Consider the following 25608-nt stretch of genomic DNA (forward strand, 5'->3'; position numbering starts at 1 on the left):
GATACATTTTATTTTATTTATTTAAAAAGTGGAAAACAATTGTCTTGAAATTTACTAAATGTTTCACAATAATAGTTGTTTACATTTTTTCCGTAGGACAAGTTTGCCGCGTGCACACGTGGTATGCACCAGCTGTGTAGCGTTAGGTTAAGCGCTGTTGTCACATTGTGATGAAACTTCCCAATATTAATATTCGCTGTATTTTGAAAACTGTTAATCTTACGCCCCTGTAATATACAACTTTTTTTTTCATTTATGATTACTCTATCTCATGCTCAAGTAATGGCAGTCAAACTTCTTACACCCTGTATAAAAGAAAACAATTATTTTATTAACCTATACACCCTGTATCTTTTTTAAAAAAAAAATTATACTTCAAACCAATATGTGTTATGTCGAAAATATTAAATTTAGGTGTACTAATTTTTTACTTACCTTATTTAAAAAAATTTTTTTTTTCTTTACTATTTTGTAAAAGACATAATTTTTATCATATACACTTTGGAATAATTCAATATGAAATGATCTTCACCTGTTTGATATTATTTCTTTGTTTTCTAAAATTTTTCATCTAGACAACTTTTAAATAATTATTTTGATTAATTAACATACTTTTTTGAAAGTAGCAATGTTAAACATCTGTAAATTAAAAATTAAAGAATACTGATCTGTAGTGAATCATTTTCACAAGAGCAAAGCAAGAGATATATTCAATAAAGAATAACTATAATAATTAAAACAATATCGGGAAGCTGCCTAAATTGTTTTATTTTTTTTAATGTTTTGAAATATCACCTATAAGGTGTATTACTTAACACAGTATAAAACTACAAGTTGTAGAACTATTAAAACTTGTAAAATGAATAAATATAATACATAAAATATTCCTGAATGAAATGTGAATGAACTGCAAATTTATAAAATTTACAAATATAACATTCGATATTTGCTAGCTACTTACATTTTTTTCTTGTTTTAGAGTAAAAGCGGATAAAAATGATCATTCTTAACTTTATATGTACAAATATATCTGATTCGATAAAATATTATTAAAAAGTAAAACTTATACAAAACGTTATAATCGTTTCAAAGCATTTACACCTAGAGAGGAAGCTTTCATTTTTCGCGTTGGTTGAACTGACATGGGTGCTACTGGTTGAGAGTCTTGAGCATCTTCGGAGTTACCCAATTCCTAAAATAAACAAATTTTCTTATATAATACGATTATTCTAATATATGCTCTGATTAAGGTTTAAATGACGTCTACTGTTTAAGAACTAGCCACCCCTAGGTCTTTTTTATTTATTGATCGATTCTAATGAATTTTTTTTAATGTTACACAGTCCTCCTAAAACGTGTTGGTGGTATGTCCCCATACAATTTCTATAATTATAATTTATAAAATATAATAATTCAAGGTCATAGCCATCTATGACTATTTTTGGTACAAAAATTAAAAGCAGTAATACAGATTTTATTAGGAAAAACATCCCAACAGATTCTTATTCAGTAACCTGAAACACAAACATAAACAAATAATTATGATCAACATCCTTAACATATTTTTAAAGAAAATATAATTTTAAAAAGTTTTCAGCATAATTACTATTTTTTTCACATTTGTAGATATTTTAATTAATGATATTGTGGGAAACATCTAGAGTACCTACAGATCAGTAGGTCGCTCTCTGTCAGCATGTACTATGCATTCATTGCTTTGTGCCAGTTACTAAAGTTGAAAATAATCGAATTATTTTAATAATTGGATAATTAAGTTATGAATTATTCCCATAATTGGACGATTTGGATTTTGGATTTGGATAATTATATTTTACTAGGAATTAGACACATAAAAAAGTTCATTCAATTATAATTATTGTATCTATTAATTTTTTTTTTAGTAATTAAGTCAACTAATGAAAAGTAGCAACACTGCCTGGATCGATCGTAGTCATTCTAAAAATGCAATGATCCGTAACAATACTTGTAACGTATCCAATAAAATATCCAGTATCTGCTGTTCACTACAATTTGAATTAATAATTGGATCCTTTAGATTATTTCAATAATGGGATTATCAGGAGGTTATTTTTAATTCGAATTAGCTCACCACCAGCAATGACATTTAAAATAAGACATATTTTGCAGGCTATATCCCACACCTTTCCAAATGTTATTTGAGCAATATTTACACGATATGTTACAAGGTGATCTAAAAAAAAAAACTATAAATATTAGCAGTAGGGAGTTGAGAACTTTTTACATTTATTTGCAACTTTTTTGTAGTATCCATTTTTTCCAGAAACTGCTGTAATTTTACTGATATCTATCTACTTAAAAATATATTCTTAATAATTTGAAACACAGTGTACACTGGTTTTACAAAAACCGACATATTTGTGATTTAAGGTTACTCTTAGCAAGAATCTATTGGAAAAAATGATTGCTGTTGGATGTGGTTTTGGAAATGACATGATTGAGACATGCTTCCAATTCTCTTTAATCTACTTAGCAAAAGAAACTTGTCAAATTCGGTCATTAAATAAAAAATTATAAGGCTGGTTAGTCCTTAAACCGAATATACAAGTTTTCCATGCTAGAATTATACATTGGTTTGATAAAGATGAAAAACGGTTTGTAAAGAAATCTTTTTCCAAGTTTACTAAAAGTATAATAAAGCAGCTTCTAAATTACACATATATAACAACAACAAATAATGCTGGTCAAGACTATGGGGAAAAGAGTAAAAAATGTCCATGAAGTAAACTAGAGATGGTGCTTGACAACTTGACACAAACTTACTTCAATACTTGTATCATTATCAAGCAGAAAAGCTAATAAAAGTATCAACTGTAATTTTTGCAATCTATGGAAAAATGCTATTTTACAAGAAAATTATAATAAATAAATGAAAAATAGTAATGTTAATTTTGATATTTATGAAATTCTTCTGATCAGGAAAACTTAATTATGACATGACATTGTAAAACTTGTTTTCTTGAGCAAATATGAAAAATATTTGTTTGGAAAAAGTATTAAAAATTAAATTTTGGAAAATTAAAATTAGAAAAGGTTTTTCTAAAACATTTGTTTTGTAATATCTGTTCTACCTTCGTTTTGTAACGAATTTTCATAGTTATAAAGTCTTTGCTTCAAACAATCAAAATTACATTTGATTGTTATTGTACAGTACGTTGTTTTGCCATAAAATCACTTCAACTTTGAGCTTTCATATCTCGATGTAGATTCATCCTATCCACAAGATCAAAGGTGGATTTTGTTGTTAATCCTTCCTCTATTTGATCCTGTATTTGAAGAATACGCAAATACGGTAGCTCCAGCTCTAAATGTTTATAAGTATTTTTTTCGAAGAAATTTTGAAAACAATCTAATTGTTGCTAAAATGGATAAAATCGAAAATTTTTTAATGGGTACATACAAAAATTCGGAGCTCAAAATAATCATTAGTTTTACCATGAGAGAAAATTGAAAAATAAGAATTCTGTATTTTCTTAATTAACAATTGAATTGTGCGAAATCTACCCGACCGATTTCGATGAAAAAATTTCTGCAATACTACCATATCATTGAAGTACTCAGAACCACACTTTTTATATGGCTGCTCTAAAGTAAAGGTCCGAAATAAATTCATGAAAAAAACATCTTTTTTCACGAATTTTTTTTCAGTCTATACTGTATTGCAGCAACAATAATGCACATAGAAAATTTCGGACCACTTTTATTTTGAAGAGAATCTTCAAACAAAACATTTTTTCCTTTGACTATTTTCTCTAATGTCAATATTCTCCGGGTTATACATGAAAGAAGGGAGGAAAATGCGCCTTTTTTAATTTTTTTTTATCTTTTCTTGCACTAACAATTATGCACAACTTTTTCAGCGGGCGCATATCGCAATTATCATTTTACCTAATATTTAGGACTATTTCCATCAAAAATTAGCGTTACTAATTACTATATGAAACATCCATACAACCTACTTTTAAAACAGATACCGACTGGACTAATCCCTATAAGGTTTCTATTGTGCGGGAGGTACGTCCTGATCACAACAAACGAGTACGATATTGTCAATGGTTTAATGAACAGTTAAAATTCAGTTTTTTCTTGAAAATGGTGCATTTTGTAATGCAAATATAGCATTTTTATTATAGTTGGTCGTGTATCAATTACTTAGAACATCAACCGAACTACATCTGATAATAGAAATCTACACTTATTCATCATATAAAATTAGAAAACAGTTGCTTTGTAAGTTTTCGAGATATGACCGAGTTTATTTTTTTATCTTTAACATTCTTTATCTATTAACAAATGTTTATTTGTACTACCCCCATTAATTTTCATAGAATCTAGTGGCGAGATTCTTTAGCAAACACCCTGTAGGTGTAGAGAATAAAACCAATTTTTTACAATGTCATACCAAATTCTTCAATTTTCCTTTCAGACAAGTGTAAAACTTATTAAGTAGTTGATGATGCAGGAACAGCTAGCTACAATATTTTTCTATAATTTCCGTAAATTTTTGCATTAGACAAACAATTACAACGACAAATTTCACTCCAACTGAAATATGCCTACACATACAAATATATACCATGTATATGCAATTATAGACCCTGATGCCACAAGGGGATAAGATCCAATATGCAAATAAGTGTCTTTAAATTAGCATCGTTTGTTGCCACATGGAGAGAAATATTCATATAATGATATGTCCAAAAAATCATTTAAAGTGCAAGAATACGATAGGTGAATACGCATACATTGTTATCCATTTTTATTTTGAAATTTACACCAGATGGAAAACTGATCAAGTAATAATCAAAATGTTTTTCTGTATGCAACATTATTACTAAAATAATGTTTTAGATAAACAAATGGCCAGAACAAATACCAAGCTCAAAAAGTAACCCCTATGTGAACAAGGGGCAAGTTATATGTCTTTATCTTATAATTCTGTTTCTATTAAGTCCACAGATTCCATATATACACCAAACGAAGAGGTTACATGTTTAAACCTATATCTACACAAACCTAATTAAAAAAAAAATTGAACTTATTCCCTTCTTGCATCACAGTCTTCGGTTTAAATAATTTTTTCAAGAAAACGCTTTTATATAAAACCTAAAATTTCCTCAATTTTTTATTTATTTTATTACTACTATGTCCAAAAATTGTGTAACTGGTAATTGTAAAACATTTTTAAAAGAATTGGTAAGTCAAAAACAGTTTCATTTTGAACTTTCATATATTCAATTTTGAAGGGAAAAATAATCTGTTATATAAGCTGTATCTAAAATGTAAATTTCAATGGCACGAGTTAATAAAAAAAAATATTTTGATATAAGGAGATACATGCAAGAAGCTTGTTTTTGAGATATTGTAAGTTAATGTCATAAAAAATGCATCTTGATGAAATGACAGAAACTAATTTAATATGTATTTTCCATTTTTGACTTTCAACAAACATATACAGGATTGTCCATTAGTATGGCAAAATACAATAACTTTGTTATATACAAGAAAAGTGTGAAAAATTGAAAGAGATCGAAAATTTCATGGCTGCTGGTCCAACTATAATGTTCATAATTTTGAAATCAAACCAAAGGTTCCAATGACAAATTTAATTGTTGCCGTTATGTTAAATTTGTTTCTACTTATGGCATTCCAACACACGAATTCCGTATAATTTAAGTAATTTTCTAAATATTTTGGTAATACCAGTACCAACTATTGATAATCATACACAAGATATTATGGTGAATTTATATTAGTAAAAATATATAGGGTTTCCATTAAAAAAGTAATAATAAAAAAAATTGACCACCCAATTTTCATGTATCACTCTGGATATCGAAAAAAAAGATATGGTATATATTTTTTTATGTAAATGGTGAACTATTTCTTGCCAAAACTCCCATAATGTCAAATTATTTATGAAATAAAAATAGTCATATAATCCTTTAAGAAAATAAAATATTATATTATATTATATAAAAGTTTCTAAAATATTTGGCTTAAAAAATTGATGAGATTTATCTTGAAATGGGTGTAAACTACGACATGTTAACAAGTAGATTTGGCGTTGAAACTCTAGATTCTCGTAGAATTCGCATGTCAATCACATTTTTGTATAAGCTACTGCACAACACCATTGACTGTGCTGATTTGCTTGCTGCTATTAATTTTTCCGTGCCTAGAATAAATCTAAGAAATACTAATACGTTTAGACTTGCAACGCCAAATACTAAAATTTTTTATAAATCGCCAGTTTAGGTCATGTGTGATAATTTTAATCGTTTGTGTAACTCTTGTGATATATTTTTTTGTCCATTACATACTTTATTGAATGCCGTAAGGCGATGAATACTATGTCTTCTGTATGTAAATATGTAATACTGTAATGCAAACATACTTCTATAGGTAGGTATATGTCTGCTTATGTTTTGCATTTTTTTCCTTTTTTTCTCTTTTTTCTCATGGTCTTTGTTTATGTTTACTTAGTTGTATTATTTTGTAAATTGCCCTGTAAATGGGAATCTGTTGGGCAATAAAGCATTATTATTATTATTATTATTATTATTATTATATACATGGCCAGATTCAACACTTTCTTGCAATTTGGAATAAACCATATTTTTCATAAACTAGCATATAAAAAATGAAACATTTGTAGACACATGCTTATAATAACTGTTTTTATTAATTTCTGATGTAAAATCCACCATGAAAATTATTAACTAAATTTATATTACATATATTTATATTTTTTTAAATTTTACTTTACTATACTTGGCAAACATAATTTTTTTATTCAAATATTAAGTGTGATAAAAAAATATTATGAATAAATGAACAGTAAGAATATTTTTAATTTTCACACTTCTGTTTATGTCATAACATTTTTATGCATTTAATAATACGCATATGGTTCAAAATAAAAACTTTAGAATTAGTAGATTTAGTAGATTTAATAAAAAGACTAAGACTCTTTGATCTCTGCAAATTTTGGTTTTGTTTTTTTACTCAGACCACTGAATTAATTTAAAAAGTTGTGAACTAGAAAAGTGTAGAACATATTTAATCATTTTAAGTATTATTAATCACATGAAAGAGTAACCTGTTTTTTTTTATTAAATAACTTCGCTTACAAAAAAATTGAAATATAGTGTTATAGTCTTTCCGATATCAATTGAAGAACCAAGAGGATGACGACAGTACATATATACCACGTTCGGTCATTGACGCAGCAACTCGCCATTGAAATATTTGAAAAACTTGTTCCCATATTTATTTAGCCATATGCAAGTCTGGTCAAACTAAATGTGGAGGTGGTAGAAATGTATAGCCTAGTTGAAGAATGCGAGCGTGGGCACACCAAATACAAATAACAGTTGCATTGGGCCACTGGGCAATAAATCTCAGCCGTTGACAAGTGGTCGACAAATTGCCCAGCAGTGCAGTGCAGCAATGCGGTATTTGGTGTGATTCAGGTAATTTTAATTTATTATAGGCACCTTCTATTAATCATTGATATTACAATTGCGAAAGGGAGAAATAATATTGTTAGAACATGGGACTTTGGAGACCTTTTGAAACGGAACAAAACGAAATTTACCATCAATATAATAAAATTGTTTGAGGACATAAATAATTAAAATATGTTGTTGGCTAAATGAACATATAAGTAATAGAAATTTTCTGCACATTATATACAAATTATTATAATTTTTTACCTTTATCAGAAAACTTAGGGACGCCTATGAGACTCATTAAATTTTATTGCCAGGCGTTTTTTTACATGTTCAACTGACTTTGGAAAAACTATACAAAAGTAAGTGCAGAAAATTCAAGTGAAGACAGAGTAGAAACTCATAAAATAGTAGTAGAAGGTGACACTTTTTCAAAAAGGCTGTGTTCTTTTACTCATCATTTAGATGTGATGGATTCTGTAGAATCAATCAGATTGTTTTTTAAATAGGTCAGTGCTAGAAAGATGTTAAATAAGTTCTTGCTGTTTTCCAACAGATTGTACCAGAACTGCAAGCGTGTAGTAGGTAACGTATAAAGAAGTACTACTATAATCAAGCTTGAAATTCAGTATGTTATTTCACCGAAGTGTAAACTACTTTTTTTTCATAGCTTTTCATGTCGAAATTCGTGACAAGAAAAAGAGTGTTTGAGGAGAATTTTACTGCACTACTTTATGCAAAAGAAATCTGTAGCTGAAGCACATAGAATTCTCGTTGAGATTTATGGCAATCATGCTCTGTCGCAAACAACAAGCAGAGATTGGTTTAGGCGCTTCAAAAATAATGATTTAGATGTTGAAGATAAAGAATGCTTTGGGGCACTGAAACAGTTTGAATGCATGAACTGAATTTACAGTCATTAGGTGTTGATCACACAATAGTTTCGAAACGTTTGAAAGCATTAAGAATTATTTAAAAGCAAGGACATTGGATGCCGTACAATTTGAAAACGAGAGACATCACACGGCATTTTTACACATGTGAACAGTTGCTTCAACGACAGAAAAGGAAAGGTTTTCTTGCATCGCACCGTTACTGGCAATGGAAAATGGATAAGCTAAGATAATCCTAAACGTAGAAAATCTTAGGTAAGCCCAGATAACATCGTGCGTCAACATCGTCGTAGAAGCCGAATATCCATGGTTCTAAGCTTTTGCTCTACATTTGGTGGGATAAGCTGGGTGCAGTTTATGAGCTGCTCAAACCAAATGAAAACATCACGAGATATTGCTATTGACTACAATTGATGCGCTTGATCCGAACATTGAAGGAGAAATGGTCGCTATACGAGCAGAGACACAACAAAGTGATTTTGTAGCAAGACAACGTGTAATCACATGTAATACCAGTGAAAACCTTCTTGGAAACATTTAAATGGGAAGCACTTCCATTCTTATGAAAATACCAAAAGGAAAGGTCGACTCCTGGATAGTCTTAAAAGATGTGTGGTTTTTTGGCGTTGAATTTAAATTGTTGCCAAAAGGTTGGGAAAAGTTGTTTTTTGTTGTTGGCCATTCTTTTCCTTGCCCCTTTTTTTTTTTAAATAAAGCATTAATTTTCACAAAAAAAAAACAACAATAAGTTATTCAAGATGTCATTAACATATCAAAAGAATTCATCGAAAAAGAGCCCTTTAAACACTTTAAGGATACAGGTTTTACAATTTTAAGATTTCTTTTTTATAGGTACGTACTGTAGACAATAATAACTGAACCAAGTTTGGAAAAAATTGCTAGCCTGAAAAAAAGTTATGGCGAAATATGAATAAAAAAATATAATTTGGAGGTTATGTTAATGTTGAGTTTATGAATATGTCATAGGAACATGTAGCATTATATTAATGAGTAGAATCACCCCCTAAAAAATCTGCACTTCTTTCCGAAACACCCTGTATTATTTGGTACAGTTCATACTTTTAACGGTGAAAACATTTGTTAATGGCATTCTTAAAGCCATTTTTTGTAGTAACCACATGCAGAAATTTAGCTTTACGAATAGACATTAATTAATTCGGCCAATAAATAATGTGTAGTTGTTATTTCTCAATAATCGTGCAATTCGTGCAGTAACATGTCTACAGAAGTTGAATTGATTTATGACTTACCAATTATGTATAAATTTCATCGTCAAATAGTATGTAATTACATGCTATAGTCCAGCTGAAATAAATGTAATAATTTAGAAAAATCAAATTTGCTTTGTAGAAGTAGATCTCATCCAAATTTATTACGAGGCAAAGGACACCTCAAACACTTTAACGGAATGTTAAATGTTACTACGTTTTAAGTGTAAATAAAACATTTTAATATTACAAACCTGCATTTTATTTAAACTAACATGCTGTTTGTTCACAACGAAAAGACAACCACATATTTTGTTGCAAGATTGCATGCACACACACAGAAGCATAGGCACTAAACACATCAAAAACACATGCATGTTTTTTTTAAGTCACAGACACAAAGTTATTAAAAGTGATGCAGGGAACACAACACATGATACATTTTAGAATTTCTGGACATCTGAAAATTAGCAAAGGAACATTTCAAACAAAATTAAATGATACTGCATACATAACCTTGTATTCTGTAATGAATTTGCAATAAACGTGACAACAATCAAAAAATATTATCGGGTGATTTTTTTAACCTAAAATGTTCAAATAGGCATAACGAAAAATAAGCACTACAAAAAAAATTTCATATTCAAAATTCAATCATTCCTACGAGGAAATATATTAGTGCTAAAGTTAGTCCCCTCCCCTCCTTGTAGGTGGGGTGGGGGATAACTTTGAAACCTTAAATAGAAACAACCCTATTTCTTAATGTAGATTTGGATTCTACGACTAAAAGTATGTGGGATTTGTTGGAAATATTTTTTTTCGATTCATGACAGATGGCGCTATAATCGAATCAAAACTAATTTGTTTTCGATTTCTCCTACTGAGAACCTATACATACGATTTGGAAAATGAACTATAATAATAATAAATAATAATATCTCTACTCCTCATTCTAACTGCGAGAATTAGCCCAGAAGTCGGAGACTTGTACGGAAGAGGAGGCGGCATATTATTATTACGCAGGCCGCATTTGCGCCCAGGAACGACTTATGTTGGTAGGCCCTAACCACCATTCAGTGCAGGAATGAGGGAAACCTGGAAAACCTCATTAATTAGGGGGGTGGTCAAATGCCAACTGGTGACAATCTCTCACATTGACCCAAGCCAACATTCTTCCACCCTACCATACCTGCACAGAGGGTGCCAATCCTCCATACAAGCATAGCTAATCTACGGTCTACCGGCCGCGGGAATCGAACCCGGGCAGAAATTTGCACACGATTAAAGGACTGATGCCTTAAACCGTGCGGCTATCGACCGACTGTCTATATTACTTGAAAACTTGAGCTTAGAAATGTTACAGAACATGTGGTTTCGACAGCACACTATTCGGTGGTAGCACGAGAAATACTTGATCGTGATTTCAATAGTCACTGGATCAATAGAGAGGGTCCAGCCTGATAAACCCCCAGATCTTACTTCTCCAGATTCCTTTTCCTGTGGCTCTTAAAGATAAAGTTTACAAACAAGAACCAACAACACGTGAGAATATTATAATTAAGCTTAAGCGAATCGGAAATGCTTGTGCCGAAATTCAAGCAGACACTTCTTAGTTGTGTAGTCATTTGATATGTAGAATAATTGCATTGAAGTGAAGGCCATAATTTTGAGCACTTATGTTAATTGAAAGATGATGCATCTAGAGGACTCATGTAAATCAAGCAGTCTGATAAATGAGAGGTGAAGGGATTCACACCAATCAAGTACCCTGATAGGTGAGAGGTGAGGGAGCTCACCTAAATCAAAAACCGTATACGTGAGAGGCAAAATGACTCACGTGACTCAAGTACCCCGAAGACAACAGAAAACTACAATGTCCTACGTTTGAGTATTTACATAAAATGTGGTATTCTTCATAACAAATGTATTCAGGTTTGGAGAAATTGTAAAAAAAATGTAATTTCTTCCATTACAGCGCCATCTATCACGAATCAAAAAATAAAATAAAAATATATTTCAGACGAATCCTACATACAAGAAATGGGGGTTTGTATGTATGTCTGTATGTCGGAGGGGTGGTGGAATTGTTTTTCCACCGCGGCACTTAGGCCTTATTAGGCCCCTTGTACACCCTCCTTCATTACTCGAGTACTTTTTCTTCAAAGAAGAAATAGGGGTGTTTCTATTTAAGATTTCAAAGTTACCCCCGCCTCACCTACAAGGAGGGGGCGGGGCGGAGAATTTTGGCACTAATGTATTTTCTCCGTGGTGTAATAATTAAATTTAAATTATGGACATTTTTTTCAGTGCTTATTTTTCGAGATATTTGAAAGTTTGATTTAAAAAAACACCTTGTATAAATATATTAAAATTTTCAATTTTCAGTGATTAACACATAAGTATTATATATTTACTCATTGTGATAAATGAATTATCAGAGTAGGATCATAGTCAAATCTTGCCTCAAGCCTCTACTATAGAGTTGAAATTCAAGGTGAGGTTTTAATTGGGGTTAGAGGCAATACATCCCTATGATCGTACTTTAAAAGTTAATCACTTTTACCTATGATTACTTAGATGATATTTTCTCACACATTTTTAAGGTCAAACAAGAAAAAAATGTTATTCAACTGTGTCATGATACAATTAAGACTTCTATGCATTCTCTTTTTCATCAATATATCAACGGTAATAATTATTTATATTGTTTCTTCTAATAGAAAAAAGTTTAACTTTTTTCTTGACAAACACAAAAATGTACTTGATTTTATTAAACTAATAAAAAAAAATAGGTAAATATTTCTAAAAAAGATGAGTAGGAACACTGCTGCGTCTAAATATAAAATATTTTATTGTAAAGACAAAATTAATTTATTTTCTCCACATGCCCCCAAAATTATGAAAAAAATCTTGTGAACAAAATTTTGCAATATTTCTTCATATAAGGTAAATTTTGCTGTATCATGTTGAAATTCACAAAAGATCCCGTAAAAATGAAAGGCACTGTTTAACGTTTTTTATTTAAACCATTCATAGACAATTAGCAATTGTCGACGATTATTGGTTTGTGCTATATCCCCTTCTCTTTGCAAATTATCACTTTAATGTCATAAGTGATTATTATTTTTATCGATCTCCATTAAAAAATTTCAAGGACACTAGAGAATATATTTTTCATATACACCGATTTTTTTAATAATTTTAACATACATTATATCACTAAAAATTACAATTTGAGTAAAAGTGGAGATAGAACAATTCGATAATCGCCAGCACAATATTGATATTTATCAGAAGCAAAAAAAAAAATTTCATACAATGGGTACTTTTTGTGATTCGTAACATGGACTGTCATAGATACTTGTAGGGACCCTAAAATATGGTGTTCTGACACAACTTACCTCTATACCAAGTTGTTTCATTTAGCCGCTAGATGGCAGATGGTTGAAATTGACAAGAAACTGTTTTTCCAAATAAAAAAAATACTGTCCAATTTAAATGAAATTGACTAATAATTAATTAATTATTTGGTAATTAATAATTAAGTAATTAATTGGTCAATTGGTAATTAACTGGGTATAAATGTCACCTTTAGGCATAGTAAACAAGTTTTTTTCTCTCTTTTCTCTCACACAAAATATATGGAAAATGGTCTTTCGGTAAATCTTGCTGAAATTTTGCAGAGAGGTAGGTTGCAACTTGCCGAACAAAAGTCTCAATGACACCAAGATCAAAAACCTCACTTAAGGCCACCCAAGCGGTCTGGTCCTTATAGGGTTTTTGAGGTCGCTGATTTTGATGAGTAGGTCAGTTAGGCTCCATCACATCAGTTTCAAGGTCATTTTAGGTCATTTCAAGGTCAAGTAGATAAATAGCCGTCATACGTATGTTTTCGAGGTGATGCAATCACGAAACCGTAGTTCGTTTGACCCCGCAGCGACTCCCAGGGGTCATTCAAGGTCATGTTGAAGGTCAAGTAGAGAACTGATTGTCAAAAAAATCTGGGAAAAATTCACAAATATGTTTCCAAGGTCACCGGAGGTGACCGTCGGCCATATTAGATCCGCCATCTTGGGTTTGGAAACTATGAAAATCTACCTTCATATTCGCGATTAGCGACCCTAAAAACCCCCGAGTAAAAAAATTTAGACAAAAACATTGAGTAGAAGAATGCATGACTCACCGTTGGCCATATTGGATCCGCCATCTTGGATTTGGTAACTATGAAAATCTAACTTCATATTCGCGATTAGTGACCCTGAAAACCCCCGAGTAAAAAAATTCAGACAAAAATATGCTGTAGAATCATGTATGACTCAAAGAGTTAACTGACCTACTCATCGTAATCAGTGACCCCAAATACCCTATAAGGACCAGAACGCTTCGGATGTTTCATTGTAAAAAAAAAACATAAAACACACCACAGAAATGAGACAACCCCCAAATCCAAAGCCAAAGGCTTGTGCAGAAGGGGGCTACACTTGAAAAAACGCGGACAAACACCCATTATCTATCGACATTGCCAGTGCCGACACTGGGGATCGAACCCGGACCAGAGTAGGAAGCCTAGCCGAGAAATGCTTGCCACTGCACTCTCGACCGACTGCGCTACCATGGCGATTGTGGATCAAATGTTAACCTGTGTTTAGCAAGATTCAAGGAAATACCTTTTTTCGTATATTTGAAGCCGCACAGTGGCCTTGGGTGAGGTTTTTTGATCTTGGTGTCATCGAGACTTGTTCGGCAAGCTGAAACCTACCTCTACAAAATTTTAGCAAGATTTACCGAAAGATCATTTTCCATATATTTTGTGTGGGGTCCTTTGTTTAATATCTAATGGTTTTCGTGAAATGAATTATTTTATAGTTTTCGGTTTTCATCAACACATTTTCGATACAAATTTGATTTAATGTCTAATTCTAATCTAATTTTCGATTTATGTGAAAATAAAACAAAATGGATTTTGAGTTTTTAATTACGAGCTCTCCATTTTCAATAACACATAAAACAACAAAAAATGAATTTCACTCATTACAGGTTTTCCTCATTGTGCAAATTATCTATGTATCTTTCCTACTGAATTCATCTAATTGAAAGCTCTTCAAATAAAAATAATTCACGGATATTCCAATTTGACAATCATAATTTACAGGAAGGGGGAAATCTAAAAAGTGGTTATTATTATTATTTTAATCAGAATTAAAAATTATTTCCAATAATTCTCCTGAACGAAAATTTGATTAAAACTTCTGTACTTAACAAAGCTTCATTTGGTTTTTGTTATCAAATAAATCAAATTTTTGGTAGCATCTAAATCAAATTTGTATAAAAAAAATTTAAATAAGCTCTTACCTGTAAGACAAAATAAGAGCATAAGTTGTAACGTCAGCTGCAAAAAAAAAATATGAGCATATTTGCTTAAGGCTGAAGGTAATTCTTCCATTTCTGTAAATGTAATTAGTTTGGCTAATCTGTTGAAAAGTCATACATCAATACAAAAATACTAACATATCAAATTTCATTTAAATTGGATAGTGCTTTCTATTAAAACAAAAAAAACCTAGTTTTATGTCGACGCCATCTAGTGGCTAAATGAAGAAACTTGGATTAAGGGATTACACCAGTGTAACGGCCTAAAAAAGCGTTTTTTTTGACAATTTTTTTTTAATAGAGGGAAAGGTAATAGAAAACAACTGTTTAAGTATGTTATTAGGCATGTATTAAGTGTACAGGAAACTTTTTTCTTTAAAAAATATTTCAAAATGGCGGCACTGGAGCCATTCTCCTGAAGCATGTTGCCGTCGAATCGAATATGATCCTACTATAGTGCAAATTTCAAGGTAAAACGTTAAATTTTTGAAGAAAAAAGGGCAGTTATTTGTTTATAACAATTGTTTAAATTAACTTATCAAAAAATTCGTACGCGTTTCTCTTCAAAATGTTGTTTTAAATATATGGTTAAAATTTCAAACGAAAATATTGAAAATTGTTGGAGTTATGGTGTGTGCCGTTTTGAAAAAGTGTGTTTCAAGAAAAACCCGTTTAAAGTTTTAAAATGAGTTTTAAACATGAATGTGCACTGACGCTACACTAACGTACTTTTGTTTGAAAATTTTGCTTGAATTGTACATGCGTACTCCGTAACGACATCTATGAATGTATTAGAGAAGTTATAATAAATCAATAGGGAAGAAGCTACGCGGTACCTTCCAAGTGAGTATGTTCATAGCACAGGTAGCCCTATGAGAGACGCTCGACACGCTTCAGGAAAAGCGCAATTAAAAAAAAAATTTCATGTATAAAACCTTTTGTCTCATATTCTATTTTAAGCAAAAAACAACATTTTTTTAAAATTCTAAAGTGGTGTAACCCCTTAAAAGACTATATTTTTCAGGGTCCCGTACATACATCTACCCTGTATCATTTAAAACATGAAGTATTAAAGCACCTCATTAAAAAAAAATAAATAAAAATCACCCTACAGAAACAAAAATTTCTATAAACAAATTAAATGATATCACTAAGAATCAATTAAAAACTAAAAGTCCTGTATATTTTAAACTAATCAACGTATCGAGATGCAATTATTGTCATTCAATTTTTCTGAAAAATTAAGTCAAAGACATCTTGATTACCTTTTCTCTAGGTCCTCTGAATATATGAGAAATATCGCAAAAATGTTGAAATTAGCCCACCCTGTACATGAATTAAATTGAACAATGTTTTATTTAGGCAGATTTATATTAGCGCCCTATTTCATCTAGCGCTATTTTGTATTTTTAAATAAATCTTTATTAACATTTTAAAATTTCGATTTTATACACACCCAAGTAACCAAAATGAGGATTAAGAATAAATCAAAAGTTAATTAATTAAGTATATTAATAAAAATACAATAAAATATTCAACCATAACTTAAAATTCCTCTAATTGTTAACAGAAATTTAGAAATAATATATTTTTCAGGAAAGTTCTCATACCATATTTGCATGCAAATAAAACAAATTTAGTTTAATAATTTGTTACCAAACATTTCAATACATACTCAGAATTAAATAAATAGATACAATCACAAATAAAATGTTATCGATTAAAATTCAGTGTAAAAATGATCACAAAAAAAATGTCAAAACAATACCAATCATTAGTTACCTGTGAAAAAGGTTATGTATGCAACAGTTAGCAATAACGAGTGCTTTACTCACATTAATATTACTGTAACTGGCAAGCCTCATTTGAGCAAGTTGGGATGCTGGAGTGAGATTCGTAGAACTGCCAAATGGCGACATCATTGAAGACACTGCTCTCTTTAATTTGGACGGTGTTTTGTTGAAGGAGAACGCCCTCCCCACCTTTAACCTTGTCTTCGTGGCAAACTTAAATGCTTTCGAGAGGGTACCATTACTCAGGTCAGTCGTATCTATGTCCAGTTGCTGTGGTTCTAAATAAGCCATGAATTTATCCTAAAAAAAGCGAAAATCACCTTAGTTTGTAAGCGATCCCAGCTAACTAGGCACATTTGATCACTTACGTAATACAGGGTGCCCCTGAAGTGTATGTGCCAGCAAGCTGGGGCCAAAATAAAACTATTTAGTCCAATTTTCATAATTTATGCAAGTTTAATATATTTACTGACTGGTTTGATCACCCATACCTTTTTTACATGTTACAGTTATCTAAACTCTCTAAGAACAATTCTACTCACAAAAATAAGAAGTGCAGTACTGCAATTCCAAAGATATTAAAACTAGAAATCAAGCATTGTGGTATATTTCACATTACAAAGAAAAAGAAAGAGATCAATTTATATTTCAATATAACTTTTTAACAAAGTGAAAAGAAGAAATGAAGCTTATCCTGTTAGCTGCGCATAATAACATCAATGTGATATCAGAAAATATTGCCACTAAAGTTTACCTAAAAGCAATCAATTCAAAACTTAATGGAATATTTAGAGCCCGATTATAAAGTGCCTTGTCATGAAAGTATTTGAATAAATCCTAAAAAATAGAAAAATTAAATAGGAGACCAATTGATGTATACACAATATCATGATGAATATGTACGAGGGCAGTCCCAAAAGTACCCGGCCTGACCTAGAGATGGCGGTAGTTGTTTGAAATCACTGTATTAGAAAGTACACAATCTATAAAGCATATGTTTCAAGTTTGACAGCCATCAATAGTGAACGTTTTCAGTGAATTTGTGAAAGTGGAGAAAATTGGACATCGTTATGTGATACAATACTTTTATTTGAAAGGCCTCAGCCCAACCAATATAAAAGCTGAACTAGATTCTACTCTGGGTGAGCCTGCTCCTTCGTTTACAACAGTAAAATATTGGGTAGCAGAGTTTAAACGAGGCCGTATGAGCTGCCAAGATGAGCATCGCAGTGGTCGACCCAATGAGGTGACGACTCCAGAAATGGTGAAGAAAATCCACAAAGCGGTACTGGATGATTGTCGACTGAAAGTGCGCGAGCTAGCAGACATAGTAGGCATTTCAAAAAGTGTGGTACATTGCATATTATCTAAAAATTTGGACATGAGAAAGCTGTGTGCAAGATGGGTGCCGCGTTTGCTCACACTCGGGCAAAAACAGTGTCGTGTAGATGTTTCAATTGTTGAGTGTTTAGCGAAGTTTCACAGCAACAAAGCAGAATTTTTGCGCCGTTTCATAACCATGGATGAAACATGGGTCCATCACTTCACACCCGAAACAAAAGAACAATCAAAACAATGGACTGAAAAGGGAGATCCGGCTCCAAAGAAGGCAAAGACCGTTCCATCTGCAGGCAAGGTCATGGCGTCGGTTTTTTGGGATGTGCGTGGGATAATTTTCATTGACTATCTTGAAAAAGAAAAAACTATCAACGGCGATTATTATGCGAACTTGATGCAACATTTGAGCGAAGAAGTCAAGCAAAAACGGCCGCATTTGGCTAAGAAGAATGTGTTGTTTCATCAAGACAATGACCAATTTTCTGCATTTTCACAAATTCACTGAAAACGTTCACTATTGATGGCTGTCAAACAAATACTAAACAACATGGCGTTTTCAAACTTGAAACATATGCTTTATAGATTGTGTACTTTCTAATACAGTGATATTTTTCAAACAACTACCGCCATCTCTAGGCCAGGCCGGGTACTTCTGGGACTATCCTCATACGCAAACAATGAAAGGAAAATGAAAACTGCCATTTTAAATATGATACTGTTTGACGAGATGCATACTAGCGCTGTATTTAACTAATATTTATGAATTAATGAATGGAAAATTTACGTAACAGCAACAGTACACGACAACGCATCAAATGTACATATAATCCGGGTGAATTAGATCAAACACATGCCTGTTTAAAAAATCGGGCCTACCTCGAATTTTATGGGCTTAAAATTAAGTAAAAAATACACAGAATAAAAGCCTAAATTTGTGTATTTGTAGAGATCGAGCATCATATTGCTTATAACTATAGAAAAAAATAATTGCTTTTTTTCAGTTTTTCGCTTATATCTCCGAAAATAAGCCTCTAATCGACATGAGCTATATTTATTGATTTTGTTCCAGTGTAGGCTTTTGCGAAAGCTCGCAAAATTTTTTTTATATTGCAAAATTAGCGGTGAAAAGAGAAATGTGCTAAATTATCAGAAAGAACAAATTCGATTTAAATTGGATGAAACTACAGGAAAAGATAACTGTTGCAATGCGCAATAAATTCCTGCAATCCGGACCTCAATTTCAAAATGGCGACGTACTGCAAAATTATAAAGTTGAAAACGCAAGCGCGTATATGTTCTGCCCAAGTCAAGATATCGAAATTCGGCAAAAAAGGATCGAAAGGTAATTACATTATCTCGCGTCGGTGCAAGACATTTAAGTTGCAAAATAAAAAAGTTATTAACAAAAAACCAAAAAAAAAACGGTAAGGGGTCATCCATTAATCACGTGAAGTCCAAATAGGGGAGGGGGGCTTTGGTTAACATCACTATTGCTCACAATGGGGAGGGGGGGTTGTTGTTACATATCATGTGTATATTTTCGTGCAACCATGCCCGAGAATGTCTTGCTGTGAGCTGCGATATGACATCACGATAAGAAACGCCCAATTGACGTGGTCGATCTTTGTAAGATCGTCCGTTGCTCCGCCCGCACTGGATGACAACCGCCGCTGTTTTTTTAATGTTTTTTTATTGATTTTCACAAAAGAATATTCTGAAAATATTGAATTTTTGTAGCCACTTTGTAAAAAAGTGGCCTAAAAACCTCACGTGATTAATGGACGACCCCTAACTAGGGTCCTTTTCTCGGCGATTTTTTAATATACAGATTTCAAACCAATTGCATCAATCAATTGCATTATTAAGCAAAATGAAATACATGGGTTTTGATCCTCGGGCTATCGACTGGTTTTACAGTTATCTTCATGGACGTATGCAGAGAGTGAAAATTAATGACCAATATTCTCAATTTCAGACACCTGTGTGCGGTGTACCTCAAGGAAGTATTCTTGGGCCGCTATTGTTTTCAATGTTTACATTTGATTTGCCATTGATTATAAGACATTGTCAGGTGCACTTGTACGCTGATGATGTCCAATTGTATAAGTTATTTTCTGCGTCTCAAAGTAATGAAGCTTTGTCTCTTTTCAATGAAGACACTACAGATTTTTATAATTGGTGCAGTGATAATGGTTTACGTGTGAATCCAATTAAGACAGTCGCTATGTGTATGGGGAATGAACGTCAAAGGGATAAAATATGTGCTGATAACAATATTTTGGTGAATGGGGTTATTATCAACTGGGTGAAGTCAGCCAAAAATCTTGGTATTATAATCGATAATGATTTAAAATTTAACGAACATGTAAATCGAGTATTCTCAAAATGTTTTTATAAATTAAAATCAATATATCATCTAAAAAACTTACTTGATGAACAAACTAAATTAAAGATTATTAAAGCAATAATTTATCCTAATATACTTTATTGTAGTCAAGTTTATTACCATTTTTTACCATAGTATAATAAACAAAAATTCAAAGAATTCAGAATGCATGCATCAGGTTTGTTAGCTGTGTACCTTATAGACAACATATTACTCCATATTTAAGAAGATTATCTGAACCTAACCTGTCTATAAAAATTGAATATCTTTTAATAATGTTTCTATATCGACTCTGTAAAAATGAAATGCCAAAGTATTTATTTAATTTACTTTCCAGAAATTCTGATGTGCATGGTATAAATTTAAGAACTAACTTATACATTATTCCTCAACATTCTACATCTAAATTTACAGGTTCATTTTCATATTTGGCACCGACATGTTTAAATAAGGTACTTCCCGTTGATTCTTGCCGAGCAGGAATTTAATGAATATGTATTTTAATGAAAATGTAAATGTTTTTTGATACGTCATACCCATATTTACCATCAATATAATAAAATTGTTTTAGGACATAAATAATTTACTCTTTTAGTGTGACGTCACATATTTAGGCAACCCGCAACAAATTGTCATAGTTGAAATTGTACAGACGGAAGCTGACCCTTGTGTACTATTTACATAGATACTATACAAATGAACAACATCAAATTAATTTATAATTACAAGGATTTGGAAGTTTTTAAGAACAACCAACACGTGTTTCCTAAAATAAAAATTTCAGACTACATTTATTTTGAAGAGAATCTCAAAACGAAACTTTTTTCCTTTGATTATTTTTTCTAATGTCAATATTCTCCAAGTTATACATGAAAGAAGGGAGAAAAATGCGCCTTTTTTAAATTTTATATTACATTTTCTTGCGCTTACAATTATACACAACTTTTTCAGCTGGTGCATATCACAATAATTATTATTTTACATAATATTTAGAACTATTTCCAGCAAAAATTAGTTTTACTATATGAAACATCCATACAACCTACTTTTAAAACAGATACCGACTGGACTAATCCCTATAAGGTTTCTATTGTGCGGGAGGTACGTCCTGATCACAACAAACGAGTACGATATTGTCGATGGTTTAATGAACACTTAAACCACGATAATTTCTTAGACCTGACATTTTATTCGGAAGAGGGTGCATTTATCTGGTTATGCAAACAGTCAGAATTACAGAACATGGGCTCCAGAAAATCCACATAATTTTATTGAAACAACGTTGCTGCCTCAAGAGAAAGGTTATTGGCAACAGTTTCAAAAAGACAGATAATAGGCTCAATTTTTTTGTGACAAGTAACAAATGGAAAACAATACCATAACATTTTACAAGCCATAGAATTAATGTATGACAGTGAACTGAAACATGGGTATTTTCAACAGGATGGAGTTACAGCACATACTGCAGTAGAAGTTATAAGATATCTTCAGAAATTTTATGGTAATAGATTTGTGGGTACACATGTTCGCAAGTGACCCATTTTTAAGCACAATGTCAAGAACGCCGCCGGACGCACCACGGGGTTCCCGGAAGACGACCCCTGCAGAGTGGCGCCAAGGAGCAGGGACTTCTACCAGCAACTACCAATATACCTATGACCGACTCCAAACAGTAGTCACTCTCCAGCAAACCCTCAAACCGTCAACACGTTTTTTTCCGTACAAGTTTTCTATACGTTAGTTTTCAATAAAACTCTTTATTATTACCGTTGAGAGAGCGTTTATTTCTTGCTGTACAGCGAAAACAACCCTCAGAATAATTACTAGAGGTTTGTGGCCTGCTTGAGGCCCTGATCTCACACCTTATATGTATGATATGTGCATATGAGTAGATATTTTTGTTATATAGATAATGTTTATCACAAATAATTTCAATAGAATTTAATTTTTTTTAAATTGGCAGGGGGTTTTAGTCCCATAAGAAAAGCATGGGACCCCCCCGCGCTCCTCACTTCCCACGGACCCCGATGTACCTTCTTAATGTTGAAGAAAACCCAAGAACTTCAATTCAGGAAATTTTAAATAATATTAGAGCATCAGAGAGAACTGTACATGCAGTACTGAAAAAACACAAATTCAAGCCATACATTCCTAAAAAAGTACAGGCATTAGAGGAAAACAATAGAGAACGACGAATTAGTTTCTTTAGTTGTTTTGTGTTTGTTGTTCTTCGCTGTTTTGTGTTTAAATGTTATTTTGCTTTAAACTTTGTACAGGGTGTCCCGAAATTCATGCAACAAAATTTGGTCATAGATTCTTAAGACAAATTTAGGGGACCCATATTTTTTATTTTTGCCAAGTGGCCCCATCTTTCGGAGTTACAGCCCCCTGAAGTCCGCCCCTAAGATTAATCTGTTTTTTATATCTCAGAACTCTGTTGTACGAGAATCAGTAAATTTGGCACACAGGGGTTTTATGACATGTGCCATCCGATGGTACTACGTTTTTTGGCGGGAAACCCCCTTAAGACAAGTTTTCATGGGCGCCCTTGTCTTTGGAGCCAAAAAAATTTGGTGGCATAATTAAATTTCTTAAAAATTATTAGTGCATTAAATTAAAAGAATTTAGAAACTTTTTGTCGCTTTATATTTTTTTCGTAAAACCCAATGTTTTTGAGAAAAATGTCAAAGTATGATCAAATGCATATTGTGCTTCGCAACTTTCCTCAAAAACATTGCGTTTTATGAAAAAAATATCAAGAGAGGGTTTCTAAATTCAATGGCTTTCTAGCTAACTACCTAATAATTTTTTAAAAATTCAAATTTGCAACCAAATTTTTCTGGTTCCAAAGACAAGGGGGGGCACGAAAAAGTGTCTCACCAAAAAGCGTAGCACTGTGAGATTCCACATGTCACAAAACCCCTGTGTACCAAATTTAGTGATTCTCGTACATGGTTTTGAGATATAAAAAAGACTTCTTAGGGGCAGATTTCAGGGCTTTCAGATGATTAGTTAAAATACATTCGTCATGAATTAGTGGCCAGACGCCGAATGCGGAATCAGCTAATATTTTGTCGTCTTTTCTGTAATAAATGCTTTACAAAAGTCAAGTTCATATACATCCTTGGATTCAGAAAATAAATTTGCACAATAATTAAATAACAAAAAATCTATATTGCCATTTGAGAAAATAGCTTTTCAAAAAAAAAATAAGTAAGCTCTAATAGGCTTCCTCTTCTATAGTATAAATAGAGCCATTTCATTTAATTTTTTGTTTCTTAAAATGAGATTCTAAATAATGGAGTTATGGCTTGCGACGTTTTTTAGGAGACAGCCTGTATTTAAATAATAAAAAAAAAATTATGAAGCACGGACATTTTTTGTGTTTTATTAATAATATTTTCATTATCTCTGAATAAAATTGGATTAAAGGAGAGCCTATATTTTTAAAGCGACAACCTTTTTCAATCAAAAAATACTTTTTCAATATACAGGGTGGGCCTACAGTAACGCCTCGCTCGCTAATAACCAAACGGCAAATGTTTCAGAAACCTGTTTAGGTGGGTATGTGTAGGTTGATTATGGATACATTTTAAAAATATTTTGACATATACAGGGTCTCCAGGAAAAGCGTACAATATCAAAGTTATGTATTTTTAAATGGAACACCCTGTATTTTACAGCATTTTTCAAAAACCGTAAAAAAATAGGTGAATTTTATTAAAGGTTCTGCATACCTAGGACTTACAGTTTGTGAGATATTTTAATTTTTGTGAAAATGCAGGCTTAGCGTAGAAATTTAATATTAGCAATAAAAAAATAATTTAAAGGAAGCAGCTTTAGAGGGTCTATTTTAGATCCTTGAAGTTATAAATTGTTATATTTGTCGTCACTTAGTATTATACAGGGTGTTCAAAAAACTGCTGAATACTTCTCTCAACTTTAAACAGCAATAACTTGGTTATTTTAAATGGAACACCCAGTATATTTTTACTTTGGGAGTTGGGAAATTTAAAACTCTTTCAAACTGTGTATAGGTTCCCTATACCTATCTCCAACGGTATTGGAGATATTTGAGCCGTTTTGTTTTTATTGATTTTTTTTTGTAAGATGTATCCACGTGTCTTTATGGAGGTCCTTATTGAATTGGTTTGGGTTCTGCTTGATGATGTATCTTCAAATATATTGAGAAAAATGAGGATGCTATCATATTCATTTCAAATTATTTAAATCGAAAATTTAGTATGGGATAAGTAGGAATGGTGCATGTCAGTGTCCACGTAGATGTCCAGACCTCACCGTAACGGACTTCTTTGTTGCGAGCTATATAAAAAATCTTGTACACAATGTTCCACCTACTACTTGTGATGATATTGGAGGGAAGAAGTTATTGATGCATTACCAACTAAATCAGGATGTGATGGGATTCCCACAAATGTTATTAAAGACACATTTGAAATCNGAACAGTTGCGTCAGCGTATAGAAAATGCATTTAATGAACTCAATGTGAAGCACAAACTATACCGGAACCTATTTTCTTTGCAAAACAGGTTACGTGCGTGCATTAGGGCAAACGGCGGACATTTTGAAAGTTGAATCTGTCTTGACTAGGGCAAATCTTCTGTTAAAGAAATTAAGATATTTGGTTAATTTGTTAAACTAAACTAAATGGTTTAAATCTGTTAAAATGTTATGTACAAGTTTCAGCCGCATACAATAGTTTAATAAATAATCTCATATGCATCTATTTTTTAGCTTTTATTTATATCACCATATTTTTATTTGTTACTATTAAGAGTGTTAAAAATATTTGACATCTCTGTTAACTGTCAGACTAGTTATTTTCCCCATGGCACACTGCAATTAATTTATTTTGCTATGTAATGAAAGTTGAATTTGGAGCACGTTGGGAATGATTGANCTTTGTGACAATAATTTGAAAGTAAATATTGATAAATGTAAGTGGTTAGTATTAGGCAAAAAACATACATTGAATAAAATTTCGATAGAGGATTATATTAAATTAAATAACGAGAAACTAGAAAGAGTCCATCAGATAAAATATCTGGGTGTGATGTTGGATGAATGTATGTGTTTTAAACAAC

General features: G+C 31.9%; 1 protein-coding gene across 3 annotated transcripts in view; it reads right to left on the bottom strand.

The window, feature by feature from the left end:
* Window positions 1-761: 761 nt before the first annotated feature.
* LOC108917610 (protein ECT2) overlaps window positions 762-25608 on the bottom strand; it is a 63726-nt gene continuing 38879 nt past the window's right edge. For 2 of the 3 annotated variants that reach the window (XM_018724304.1, XM_018724302.1), the window contains 2 exons: window positions 16821-17078; window positions 762-1192 (listed from right to left, as the gene is read on the bottom strand). In XM_018724304.1, the coding sequence (XP_018579820.1) occupies window positions 1076-1192; window positions 16821-17078 (375 nt within the window). In that variant the 3' untranslated portion in view covers window positions 762-1075. Of the gene's footprint in view, window positions 1193-10001; window positions 10076-16820; window positions 17079-25608 lie in introns of those variants that run through there. The other variant, XM_018724303.1, reaches the window with a different exon arrangement.

The sequence above is a fragment of the Anoplophora glabripennis genome, unplaced genomic scaffold (assembly GCF_000390285.2).
Source record: "Anoplophora glabripennis isolate ALB-LARVAE unplaced genomic scaffold, Agla_2.0 scaffold58, whole genome shotgun sequence".
In the NCBI taxonomy this organism is placed as follows: domain Eukaryota; kingdom Metazoa; phylum Arthropoda; class Insecta; order Coleoptera; family Cerambycidae; genus Anoplophora; species Anoplophora glabripennis.